The sequence below is a fragment of the Lynx canadensis genome, chromosome C2 (assembly GCF_007474595.2).
Source record: "Lynx canadensis isolate LIC74 chromosome C2, mLynCan4.pri.v2, whole genome shotgun sequence".
In the NCBI taxonomy this organism is placed as follows: domain Eukaryota; kingdom Metazoa; phylum Chordata; class Mammalia; order Carnivora; family Felidae; genus Lynx; species Lynx canadensis.
In genome coordinates, this window is record NC_044311.2 from 157,003,602 (window position 1) to 157,015,374 (window position 11,773).

General features: G+C 55.8%; 2 protein-coding genes across 2 annotated transcripts; one reads left to right on the plus strand and one right to left on the minus strand.

The window, feature by feature from the left end:
* Nucleotides 1-4,823: 4,823 nt before the first annotated feature.
* Nucleotides 4,824-5,834, plus strand: LOC115522979 (keratin-associated protein 10-7-like). Its single transcript, XM_030328515.1, has 2 exons — nucleotides 4,824-5,304; nucleotides 5,560-5,834. The coding sequence occupies exons 1-2, from the start codon at nucleotides 4,824-4,826 to the stop codon at nucleotides 5,832-5,834; spliced, it is 756 nt and encodes a 251-aa protein (XP_030184375.1).
* A 3,384-nt stretch (nucleotides 5,835-9,218) lies between these two features.
* Nucleotides 9,219-9,599, minus strand: LOC115523120 (keratin-associated protein 12-1-like). The gene has a single exon (XM_030328820.1). The coding sequence runs from the start codon at nucleotides 9,597-9,599 to the stop codon at nucleotides 9,219-9,221; it is 381 nt and encodes a 126-aa protein (XP_030184680.1).
* Nucleotides 9,600-11,773: the final 2,174 nt, after the last annotated feature.

Here is an 11,773-nt window from a genome sequence, read left to right on the forward strand (position 1 = left end):
TGGAGCCAGAAGACGCTGTGAGGAGCAAGACGACACGAGGCGATGAAAGCATTACGGTAACCCGAGGTGGCAGGGGCCAGGAGGGGGAAGTTTCTACAAGGTTCTAGCAAGAGAAAAGACTAGAAAATAGAGGAACCTCTGGCCCTGCCCCACTCACCACAGAGGACGGCTTTTAAACAACAGAAGCCCGGAAAGTTCACTGCCCATGAACCTCCTAAACTTCTGCTCAGCGATCTCCGGCAAGACGGAAATGGCCCGGGCTCTTCACGTGTCCACAGAACGTTCACGGATACTATCCGTGCCTGGGACCCAGCGGGAATCCCGAGGCACCTGCCGTGACACCACCATCTGTCACCTCCGAAGCAGAAACTCACCCGCCTGCAGTCTGTCAAGCCTTTCCTAGGGAGGCCTGGCCTTACGGTGGTGGTAGGACAGTCCCGAAAACACGGTAGCCTAAACAAGAGCGTGTGGAACAGTATTACTGACAAAGCCTCACCTCCCCTGGTGCGTGGCTTCCGGGACAGAGGTTAAGTGTTCCCCTCAACACTCTAGAAAAAAATACTTGAAAAAACAAAATTTTTTTAAATTTATTTTTTAATGTTTATTTATTTTTGAGAGAGAGAGAGTGTGTGAGTGTGCGTGGGGGACGGAGAGAGAGGGAGACACAGAGTCTTGAGCGGGCTCCAGGCTCTGAGCTGTCAGCACAGAGCCCGTACGCGGGGCTTGAACTCACAAACAGTGAGATCAGACCTGAGCTGACACTTAACCGACTGAGCCACACAGCTGTCCCTCAAAAAACAAAGTAAGAAAGAGTAGGAGTGGCTCAGTCGGTTGAGCGTCCGACTCTTGATTTGGGCTCAGGTCATCATCCCAGGGTCGTGAGATCGAGCCCATGTCAGGCTCTGCACTGACAGAACAGAGCCTGCTTGAGGTTCTCTCTCCCTCTCTCGCTGTCCCTCCCCTGCTTGTGCCCTTGCTCTCTCTCTCTTTCTAAAATAAACATGAAAAAAATTTTAATAAAAGTATCAGTAAAATGTTACAAGTTCTGGCAAGTTTACTAACAATAAACTTTAAAATGGACAGAAGAATATGCTCACTGATTCAGAGATATTTGTTTCTAAGCATAAAAAAAGTAGTATATGAGTATATTTATCCTAAAATTAGAAAATGTAAATGAAGGGGCGCCTGGGGGGCTCAGTTAGTTAAGCGTCCGACTTCGGCTCAGGTCAGGATCTCATGATTCGTAAATTGAAGCCCCATGTCGGGCTCTGTGCTGACAGCTCAGAGCCTGGAGCCGCTTCAGATTCTGTGTCTCCCTCACTCTCTGCCCCTCCTCCCCCTTCTCGCTCCCTCTCTCTCAAAAATAAACAAACATTAAAAAAAAGAAAATGTAAATGAAATATACCAAGTTCTAGAAATTATAAGTTGCCTGTATTGACTAACAAGATGAAAACTGTAATACAACGATATCCAAAGAAGATCTCGAAAAGATATGTAAAGGTCTCATCTTCAAAAGGCATAGACTCGGTAAGGTTGCCTACCGCCAGCCTTCAACACAGAGGCCTTTCCTGTTACGTTCACAACATTGCAGAGCTTAGAAAAAGCCAGAGGTCTTCTGGGTTTATTTAACACGCCTGGTAAAACTCTGATGCCAAAACCTCTCTCTAGAGGGAGGGAGACAGAGAAACTGACTGTAACCCAGGCTCACCTAAGAATACAAAGTAAGAAATTCCAAAGCGTTAGCTCATCCAATACGGAGCTGCCCGACAAGAGTAAAAAGTCGAGTCGATGTCCGAATGCAAGTTAGAAATATGATCAATGTTGCTGGAGAGTGGGAGCAGAAAAGCCATTAGAATTCCTCCCAACAGATGAACACATACACACACACAATCCGACTCATTCTTTACTCAAAAGCCCAAAGCAAAACTCTTGGCAAACTGGGAAGACAAAGAAACCACGTAAGTTCAACCAAATTCCACCACAAAGCCATGAACGTCGGCCTGGCCACACGCTCCGTCACGCACTCTGGTTCCCCCTTGGAGTGAGGCAGGAGGGTCTGCTGTCAGGGCTCGGGCTGTACCAGGCATCCCAGCTGTTGCCATGACAGCAAAATAAACAGAACGCATGTGCTTGGAAAGGAAGACACGAAACGTGAATCCCTTGCCACTGACGTGGCTGTCTGCGCCACAGCCTTCCGGACTCTCGCTCACTGCTGGCGCCTCCGTGCCTGCGAGCCAGGACCCAGCTCGCTGCCCTTCTGTCCCCGCTCAGATGCCCAGAGCTTTTCTTCCTGTTTTCAGAAATCATGTGATCATTCGATCTCCCACTGACCCTGGCCTGCCGGCACCAGCCTGAGGCCCCCAACCCACAGTGGCCTGTCTCAGAGAGGGGTCCGGACCTGGGTCAGGGTGCCAGCAACCCTGAGGAGGTGTGGTTGAAGCAGGGGCAGTTGAATGATGCTGTGACCGTCCAGAGAAGGGAGAAGCAGGCAGTGTATGGGCCAAGGGAAAGGGCATCACACACAGGGACGTGGGCCACAAATCAGAAGCAGAAGAGGAGGATGAGCCCCAACACCTGTTAGACTGAGCCGGACCCCAGAAGCAGCTGTGGGCAGAGTAGAGGAAGTCATCAAACCGGCACCAGGGCCTGTCCCCAAAGCCAGCGTCAGCCTCCCCCGACCCCACTGGCCTCAAGCCCGCGTTCCCTCCCCATTCCCACTCACAAAACCCCAGGCTTTGGGGGCCAGGCCTGGGGGCTTGACCAGGGAGCATGAGAGATGTATCCGGAATTGTGGGCTCTTGAACTTCCCACCCACCATTGAGTGGTTCACTTCTCCAGCATTTTTGCATCTGTGAAAGTGGGTCCCCGAGAGGCGCCTCACACAGTGGCTGACCTCAGAAGCTGCCCGCCCTGACTGTGTGTGTCTACACAGGAAAGCACCGGAACACCCTGTAGTACCAGGTAGTTATTCGTATTTCCCATAGCAACACTGCATTCTTCCGTTCAGGGGAGTGGATTAAATGCATGGTTCTCCCACAACCCCTAGAAGGCCTACAGAAAGGATATCTCAAACATTATAAGGAAAACTAAATCAAAATAGTATAAAAGCAAGAAGGAAGCTCGGGATTTTTTTTATGTTTGTAGAAAAGAGACGCAGATGGAAACAGATTTGTATATAAATTGGAACAGGACCTCAATGCCCCAGAAGTTTTTCATTCATAAAATCAAATGAACTGACACCATTGAGCAGGCCTTGCCTGATGTCCAATGAAACAGACGTGTAAGACTCGGTGGAAAGCATGGAGACACCTGTACCATAATCAGAGTTGCGGAGAACACATCTCCTTCACATCACAAGATGAAATCAAGCTGCTATGAACAAGAAATAATCAGGTGATGATGTTTGAAAACTGTAAGCTTGTAAATAATGCCAAATAATAGGCTAGAAATGGCTAAAGACTGAAACGTGGTCCAAAACATAAAACCAAGAGAGTCAAGAGGGCAAATGACAAACATAAGGAAAATGAGAGAAAAGTTGAGAGATAGAAAGGCTGGTTCCAGGGGTGCCTGTGTGGCTCAGTCAGTTAAGCGTCCAACTTTGGCTCAGGTCACGATCTCCTGGTTCACAAGTTTGAGCCTGTGTCAGGCTCTGCGTTGACAACTCAGAGCCTGGAGCATATTTTGGATAGTGTGTGTGTGTGTGTGTGTGTGTGTGTGTGTGTGTGTGTGTGTCTCTCTCTCTTTCCCTCCCCTGCTCATTTTCTGTCTCTATCTCTCTCAAAAATAAATAAACATTAAATTTTTTTTTTTTAATGGCTGGTTCCAGAAGGTCTGATGTCTAACTGGAGCACAAAAAGAGAGACAAGGAAAGATGAGATATTTTTTTCAGTTGTACACAAACATTTCCTGAAGTGAGCCTTCGCACTGAAATGCTCGATGAGTTCCAACCATACAAAGTTCAGAACTACAATAAAAAGAAAACCAAGTGCTCCTCAAGTATAAAACAAAAGAGAGAGATAAAAGGTGAATAAACAATGGCAGCACAAGAGAAGGGAAACGTACCTTTGAGGCTTTCAGGAAACAAGCAGTTAAAAATCTGAATTCTATACCCAGCCAAACTATCATAAATTGCTGCATTTCAGACATGAAAAAAGTCCTAAAATATAAAACCGACCACCACATGTAAAAATGTTTTTGATCTTCTAACATAGCCAAATGAAAATGGAAAAAAGAAGTCCAGAATGTATCTCGAAATATAACAAGGGGCCTCTGAGTTAGTCACGGAGGATGAAGAGGAGCTGAGACTGAGCCTGTCGGGGGGCATGGAAACACTGCTCCTGACACAGGCACAGGGTGGTTACTTAGCTTTCTGTGAGCCAGTCCTCTGCATTTTATAAGGTGAGTTGCACTTTATCAGACTTCAAAGGAATTTAAAAATATTTAAAGCAGTTCCAAACAGGGAGCTGTAACCAGAATTCATCACTTTGGAGAAGGGCTCCCCTCTAACCTCACTCAGGAAAACCTGCCCCAAATATTTTCCACAAGTTTTCTGGAACCAAACAATGAACATGTGGGAAAACAGAGTCCTGCAACAGACTCACAAGACGACTGAGGAAAATCCAATCGTAGAAAATAAAGCAGTGCTAATGAGGGCTTACCCTGCAAGCAGGTCTCAGACCAACAAGGAAGGAGGCGTGTGAGCCGTCGGCTGGGACAACACGCAGCCGGGAGGTATAAAAGCCGACAGACAGCCGGAGCTCCTCACACACACACACACACACACACACACACACACCGCCTCCTGCAGCCCCACCGCCCCTGCCATGGCCGCGTCCACCCTGTCCGTCTGCTCCAGCGACCTGAGCTATGGCAGCCGCGTCTGCCTGCCCGGGGCCTCGGACTCCTGCCCCGACTCCTCCTGGCAGGTGGACGACTGCCCAGAGAGCTGCTGCGAGCCCCCGTGCTGCGCCCCAGCCCCCTGCCTGACCCTCCTGTGCAGCCCCTGCCAGTCGGCCCGCACTGGCTCCTGCTGCCGGCCAGCCTGTGGCCTCTCCTCCCTCTGCCAGGAATACTGCTGCACCCCTGTGTGCTGCAAGTCCGTCTGCTGCACCCCAGTGTGCTGCAAGCCTGTCTGCTGCACCCCTGTGTGCTGTGAGGACTCCCCCTGCACAACCTCTTCATGCTGCCAGCCATCCTGCTGCACCTCCTCCCCCTGTCAGGAAGACTGCTGCACCCCTGTGTGCTGTAAGCCCGTCTGCTGCACCCCTGTGTGCTGCAAGCCTGTCTGCTGCACCCCTGTGTGCTGTGAGGACTCCCCCTGCACAACCTCTTCATGCTGCCGGCCCAGCCCCTGCTGCAGACCCTCCTCCTGCGTGTCCCTGCTCTGCTGCCCCATGTGCAGGCCCGCCTGCTGCACCCCTGTGTGCTGTAAGCCCGTCTGCTGCACCCCTGTCTGCTGCAAGCCTGTCTGCTGCACCCCTGTGTGCTGTGAGGACTCCCCCTGCACAACCTCTTTGTGCTGCCAGCCGTCCTGTGGCCCCTCCTCCCCCTGCCAGGGAGACTGCTGCACCCCTGCGTGCTGCAAGCCCGTCTGCTGCACCCCTGTGTGCTGCGAGGATTCCCCCTGCTCAGCCCCCTCCTGCTGCCAGCCCAGCCCCTGCTGCAGACCCTCCTCCTGCGTGTCCCTGCTCTGCCGCCCCGCGTGCCCCCGCCCCGCCTGCTGCGCCCCTGCCTCCTCCTGCTGCCGCCCGGCCTCCTGCGTGTCCCTGCTCTGCCGCCCCACGTGCCCCCGCCCCGCCTGCTGCGGCCCTGTCTCGGGCCAGCCCTGCTGCTGATCGGCTCCAGCTTCTGCCTCTAGAGCTGCTATCTTTGCTCCAGAGCACAGACGTCCTCTCTCAGGAGCCCCGGAACCCCTCTGGGGGCGCCAGGACGCCCCTGCCCCTCGGTGGACGCACAGCTGCTGCCTTCTGGGGATCCGGACATGCCCGGCTTCCCTTTCTGCAAAGACAGGTCCCTCAACGGGGTGGGGGGTGGGGGGGCTGCTGCACCCTGGAGCCCTCCCCTGCAGGGCTGGTTGCTCTCATTCCGGGTGACAAAGGCCACTGCTATCATCAATAAAATGTCTGGATCATGAAACAGAGATGGCTGTGTTGTTCCCTCTCCTCTGAGCCCAGAGACCACGCCAACGCGGGCAGCGTTTGCTCTGCCTGGTGAAAGCAAGCGACAAAGACGTAGCCTCCAAGTCCAAGTTCAAAGCCCCCGAAAGAGGAGATCTGCACGCGGACGCCGTCCGCATACTCCACTTCCCTTCCCACCCCGCGTCCCCACCCTCCTCCCCGGGAAGAGCCAGGCCTTCCCCGGGCTGGGCCCGGCACGTGAGTGCGGCTGCAGAAGCCTCGCACCCTGAGTGGGCCTTGGGCCCCGCCCACGCCTGGCCCCCTGCCCGTGCAGGTTAAAGGTGAGCTGGGGCAGCACGACCCTACCTGGTGGGAACCCGAGGGCCCAGTAACACCGCGCTGACGCCCTTGGAGAGAGGCGTCCACACACAGGAACGCCTGCGTGCTGGTCTGGGCACGAGGGCTGACGCTCTGAAGCACCAGCAGATTCCCGCGGGCCCCAGGAGGGGTGCAGGGGTCGGTTCAGGCATCACGCATTCTGCTCGAGGTGTCAAGGCCTGATTGAGGAGACAGGGAGCTAAACGCTGCCTTGTGAACAAATCCTCAGGACAGTGGAAGAGGACGAGCCTGCAGTCTCAGTGGACCACTAGCACTAGAGAGGGTCAGCGAGCACCGGCCAGACCCACCAGGTCAGCATCGGGCTCCCTATTTGTCCCTCGTGCCAGGGACAGACGGAAGAGGCCCTCGGGAGCAGAACAGCAGAGGCCGGCAGCCGGGAGAGGGGGGTACCTCCTCGCAGAGGCTGGCTCTCCCCACCCCCTCCCAGGGAAGCAGAGACAGAGCAAAATCCCCAGGGGCCTGTGAAGAGAAAGGGGCTGGATCGTTACCTGCCTTGACTCCTAAATCCCTCAGTTTCCCCACATTTATTCAAAACCTCGTCCATTCGAATTTTAAGAAAAATTCCACCATTTGCACAGATAGACGGGCAGATAGGATTCCTCACAGCACAGAGTGAGAGACGTGAGGAAGTTCCGCCTCATCGGGAACCAAAAAGAGTGCAGCGCACGGATGTTGACTCACGTGGAAACCAGCAACGCACAACCCACAACGGTGCCAGGATAGGGCATGGGAGGGAGGGGCTGGGCCCCTGCAGGACGTGCCCCCGCCCCCACCCCTGCCCCGTGGCACAAGAACATCCAGGACCTTCTGATGGCTCCCCGGGAAAGTCGGTCACAGCTGCAGAAGGCGGGCCAGCCACCCTGAGGCCAAGGTGCTCCTGGCTAGGGCGTCTACATGGTCAGCTGGACTGCTCCCAGATGGGGCATCTACACGGTCAGCCAGACTGTTCACAGAGGGGCGTCTACACAGTCAGTAGGACTAGTCCCAGCTAGAACATCTACATGGTCAGTGGACTGCTCCCAGACAGGGCGTCTACACGGTCGGCCAGACTAGACTGCTCCCAGACGGGGCATCTACATAGCCAGACTGCTCCCAGATAGACATCTACATGGTCAATCAGACTAGACTGCTCACATTCGGGGTATCTACACGGTCGGCCGGACTAGACTGCTCCCAGACGGGGCATCTACACGGTCAGCCGGACTGCTCCCAGACGGGGCATCTACACGGTCAGCCAGACAGCTCTCAGACAGAACGTCTACACCGTCAGCAGGGACCGCTGCCCAGGAGAGAACGAGTCAGAGGTGATGGCTGTCGTTACCGTTGGAAGTTTCTTGAATGCCGTTCACGGTGCAGCATGTTCTGGGACCCTCCAGATCTCGGGGGAGCCCGTCTGTGGGCAACTCCCGACCCCAGACACCCCGTCACCCGTCGGGCCCGAGACCAGGACAGTCGCCCCCTCCGAGGCGTCACTGAGGACACTGGGAGGGCCTCCCCGCTGCCTGGTGGGTGGGCCCGTGGCCCCGGGGTCCTGGAGGGAGGGTGTGTGCAAAACGAGGGCCAGACGCAACGACTGAGCACCTGTGACGGTGAGACAGTGGCTGGCGGTGGGGTCCGAACCGGACCAAGGACGAGGAAGGGCTGCGAACGGCCGGTGCTCTGAGAGCCGCTCCTGAATTTCACATCCTCTATGATCCCGTGACCTCACGATAAGGGAAGTTTCCAGATATGTGTCCGTTGCAGGAAGGACCCCCTTGATGGTGTTCCTCTTACACTATTTCTCGGTTCCCAAACAGCTTCCCCCCTGGCACCCCGGTGTGCCTCGGCTTCCTTGCGCCGACCACCACGCCCTCTCTGCGCGTCTCCCGCCTGTCCCTGGGATGACACCGGCCCACCCGGCTACTCCAGGGCGTCTCCCGTTGCGAGACCCTCCGTGCACCCCGTCTGGGAAGCTGCCTCGCCTGTAGGGCTGCGGTCGCTGATTCCGGGCATGGGGACGCGGACATCTCCGGGGCCCACGGAAGTTACCCACAAAGCCCTGTGCCCCCGGACGTTTGCAGGAGGAGCTGTACTCTGTATGGAGCGGACAGTTTTAATGGTTAGACCGGGGTGGGCTCGCGTAGTAATTGCCGAGCAGGGGACTTTTAACCTCACAAAGTCAGAGGGTCACCCTGGGTCCCGCCCAGAGCTGAGTGAGAACTGACCTCACGTTCAAGGGACACAGGAAGCCCTGGGGGCCCGTCGGGCTGAGCTAGGACTGCCCACGCGCCCAAAGGGCTGCCTTTGAGTGGTCAGTCCCCCAGGCACAGCCATCTGGTCCCCTGTGGCTTCTCTGCAGAAGGAGCTTTCCAGAAGCCTGGGAGTGAGCCCTGGAGGAAGCAGTTTGGGGAAAGCACTAAAGAGAGACAGCATACACGCGGGTGGGCTTCACATGCGCTCTGGGATTTATTAGAGCTCGGTGCTGGCGGCTGCAGAGCCTGGGCGCTTGCACCAGCCAGGGTGGGTGCCGTGTGGACGACCCGCGCTGGGGTCGGGGGACGGCGGGGGTGACTCTGTCCGCTTGGTTAGTGGGGATCAGGCGGCTTTGCTGTAAGATGGTCTAGTTGGGTCCAGAAGGTCTCAGGTGGACGAGGTCTGCCTGCCGGGAGTTCAGACAGCAGCTGCTTCTGGCCCCACGGAGGAGGGGTCCCAGGAGGCCACGGGCTAGCCGCAGTTAGGGGTGCCGCAGGGAACAGGCCTGAGGACCAGGGTGGGGCAGGAGGGCCAGCAGCACCCGGAGGACTGGCAGGAGGGGGTCACACACACAATGGGCTTGCAGCTCACGGGCAGGTACACAACAGGCTTGCAGCTCACGGGCACGCGGCAGGACGCCTGGCAGGAGCTGGGCACATAGCAGGACGCCTGGCAGGAGCTGGGCACGTAGCAGGACACCTGGCAGGAGCTGGGCACGCGGCAGGACGCCTGGCAGGAGCTGGACACATAGCAGGACGCCTGGCAGGAGCTGGGCACGTGGCAGGACGCCTGGCAGGAGCTGGGCACACAGCAGGCCGGCTGACAGCCAGTGGAGCCGCTGGTGTGGCACATGGCGACGTAGGGCTGGAGTGGAGTCAGGGTGGAAAACGGGGCTGGTCTGGAGCCTCCTTCCCCAGGCGGCTTTTATACCCAGGCTGTGGCGTCCTGGCAACAAGCCACACAGGTGCCCTCCTCCTGGTTGCCTGCTTGTTTCCTTCCTCTTCCTCCTGTGTGCGTCTCTTCCTGGAGGTTCTGCGGGAAGTGACTCAGTTCAGGAAACTCTGTCTCAGCCCCCAGGCTCACGGTGACCCAGCGGCCCTGCGATTTCTGGATTCAGACCCCAGGTTGGATGGCCAAGGACCGTCAGCAGGGACAGGGGACTCCACATCAGGACGTTCAAGGTCCTCCCCAAGTTTATACACCCTGCCCCCTGTCCACACTAGTACCATCCCAGTCACCAGACCCGGGGTGGGGGGACGGGGTGGGGGGGTGGGGGCGGTCCCCCGTTTTGATTTGGAAACTCAGTGATCTACAAAGCCTTCCCCCCTGGCCAGGGCCAAGCGGCTGGGCTCCTCATCGGGGAGAGCTGTGGCCACGTTATTGCAAGAATAACAATGAGGGAGTCCCAGCTTTGTGCCGGGTGTTGTGCTAAGCATCTCACATGGATCGTCTCATAACTGATTAGTTATCGGTCCCTGCCACCATTCGAGGGGCAGGTGTGCCCCACTTACACGGATGTGCAATTAGGTTCGGAAGGATTCCGTGCTGTGTGCACGTTCTCACTGGGGCAGCCAAGCAGCAGGAATTGGAAGCCACTGGGTTTCACTCTGGAGTCCGTGGTCCTCACCATTGGGCCAAATTATGCTGGGGCTTTGGGGGGTTTCTGAGTTTCTTGGAGCTGTTAGGTAGAAGCATATCTATTAGGTAGAAGGTATCTATTTTTTTAATAGATCAGATTTGGGTATTTTGTCCATGATTCAAAACATTCTTGTGCTTCAGTATCATTCTCTTCTCCTTCTTGTGTTGAACTTGCTTGTCGTTCGACTTCCCGATATTGTCCCAGGGATCCTCTTCGTTTTTCATAATTCTGTTCTCTCTTCTTCAGACTGGATGATTCCTCCCGACGTGTCTTCAAGTTGACATTGTCTTTCTTCTTCTGTCGGCCCAGGACTGGGATGCCCGGACCCCCAGCTGCACGGTCTGAACCCGTCCGCCCACACCTAAAGACAAGCATCCACACTGCTCTCGTCCACGCTTCCCGCTGCTCCTGGAGCACGCCCGTCCTGCAGCAGTGTCGTTAACACTCCCACGGCTGCCTCTGCTTGGAACACCGCCTCCCGACCCCTCCGCATCTCCCAGGAGCCAGCTCAGCGTCACCTCCACACAGAGGCCCCCAACCACCCACCAACACCCCATTACTCTCTACCTGCTGAGCCTGCTTTCCTTTCTGGGACTCGGCCCTCTCTGTAATTATTTCAGGCGTTGATTTGTACGCACTCATGTATCCATTGCCCCGGAAGGCCCGTGAGGCTAGGACATCTCTATAGCCAGCACAAAGTATATGTCTGTTGCACGAACAAATCGATGATTACATAGATGGCTATAAGGCAGAAGTCGGTCACCTTTCTATAAATGGAAGACAGTAAATGTTTCAGCCTCTGCAGTGACGTGGTCGGTCTCATAACCACTTCACATTACAGCGCGAGCCCTAGACAGCACGTAAGCAAACGAGCATGGCCGTTTCCAATAAAACTTTATTTGCCAAACAGGCGGCAGGCCACCTTTGTCCCACAGACTTCTCTGCTCCCCAGTTTGCAGATCCCTACTTTAATGTTTTCCCGTGCAAAATAAAAGCTCAAAACACATTGCCCCAAAGCCTCCACTGACGGCAAAAAGGAATAAAGGCTCGGCGCTGAGTCGAACCGGTGGCGCTCCGGGCACAGTATCGGCCTGGAGAAGTGACACGGACCCCAAGTAAAGTCGAACCAGGACGTCCTGTTTACAGAAGAAGAAACTGGCCTCTAAGCTAAACATAATTTACAGCGCAGCATCACATGGGGGAGGGTGTCTCAGGACAAGAGGGTGTTGGGGAAACGTGGCGGAAACAGCCATGAGGAAGTCCACAGCTGTGCCTCTGGGTGGCCAGGACGCCCACGGCCCGGTATAAAGGCGGCCCAGGCAAGGAGCCTCCAGACGTCCCCGCCCTCCTCCCTCCCGGACACCGGCCGAGCCCCACGCCAACATGT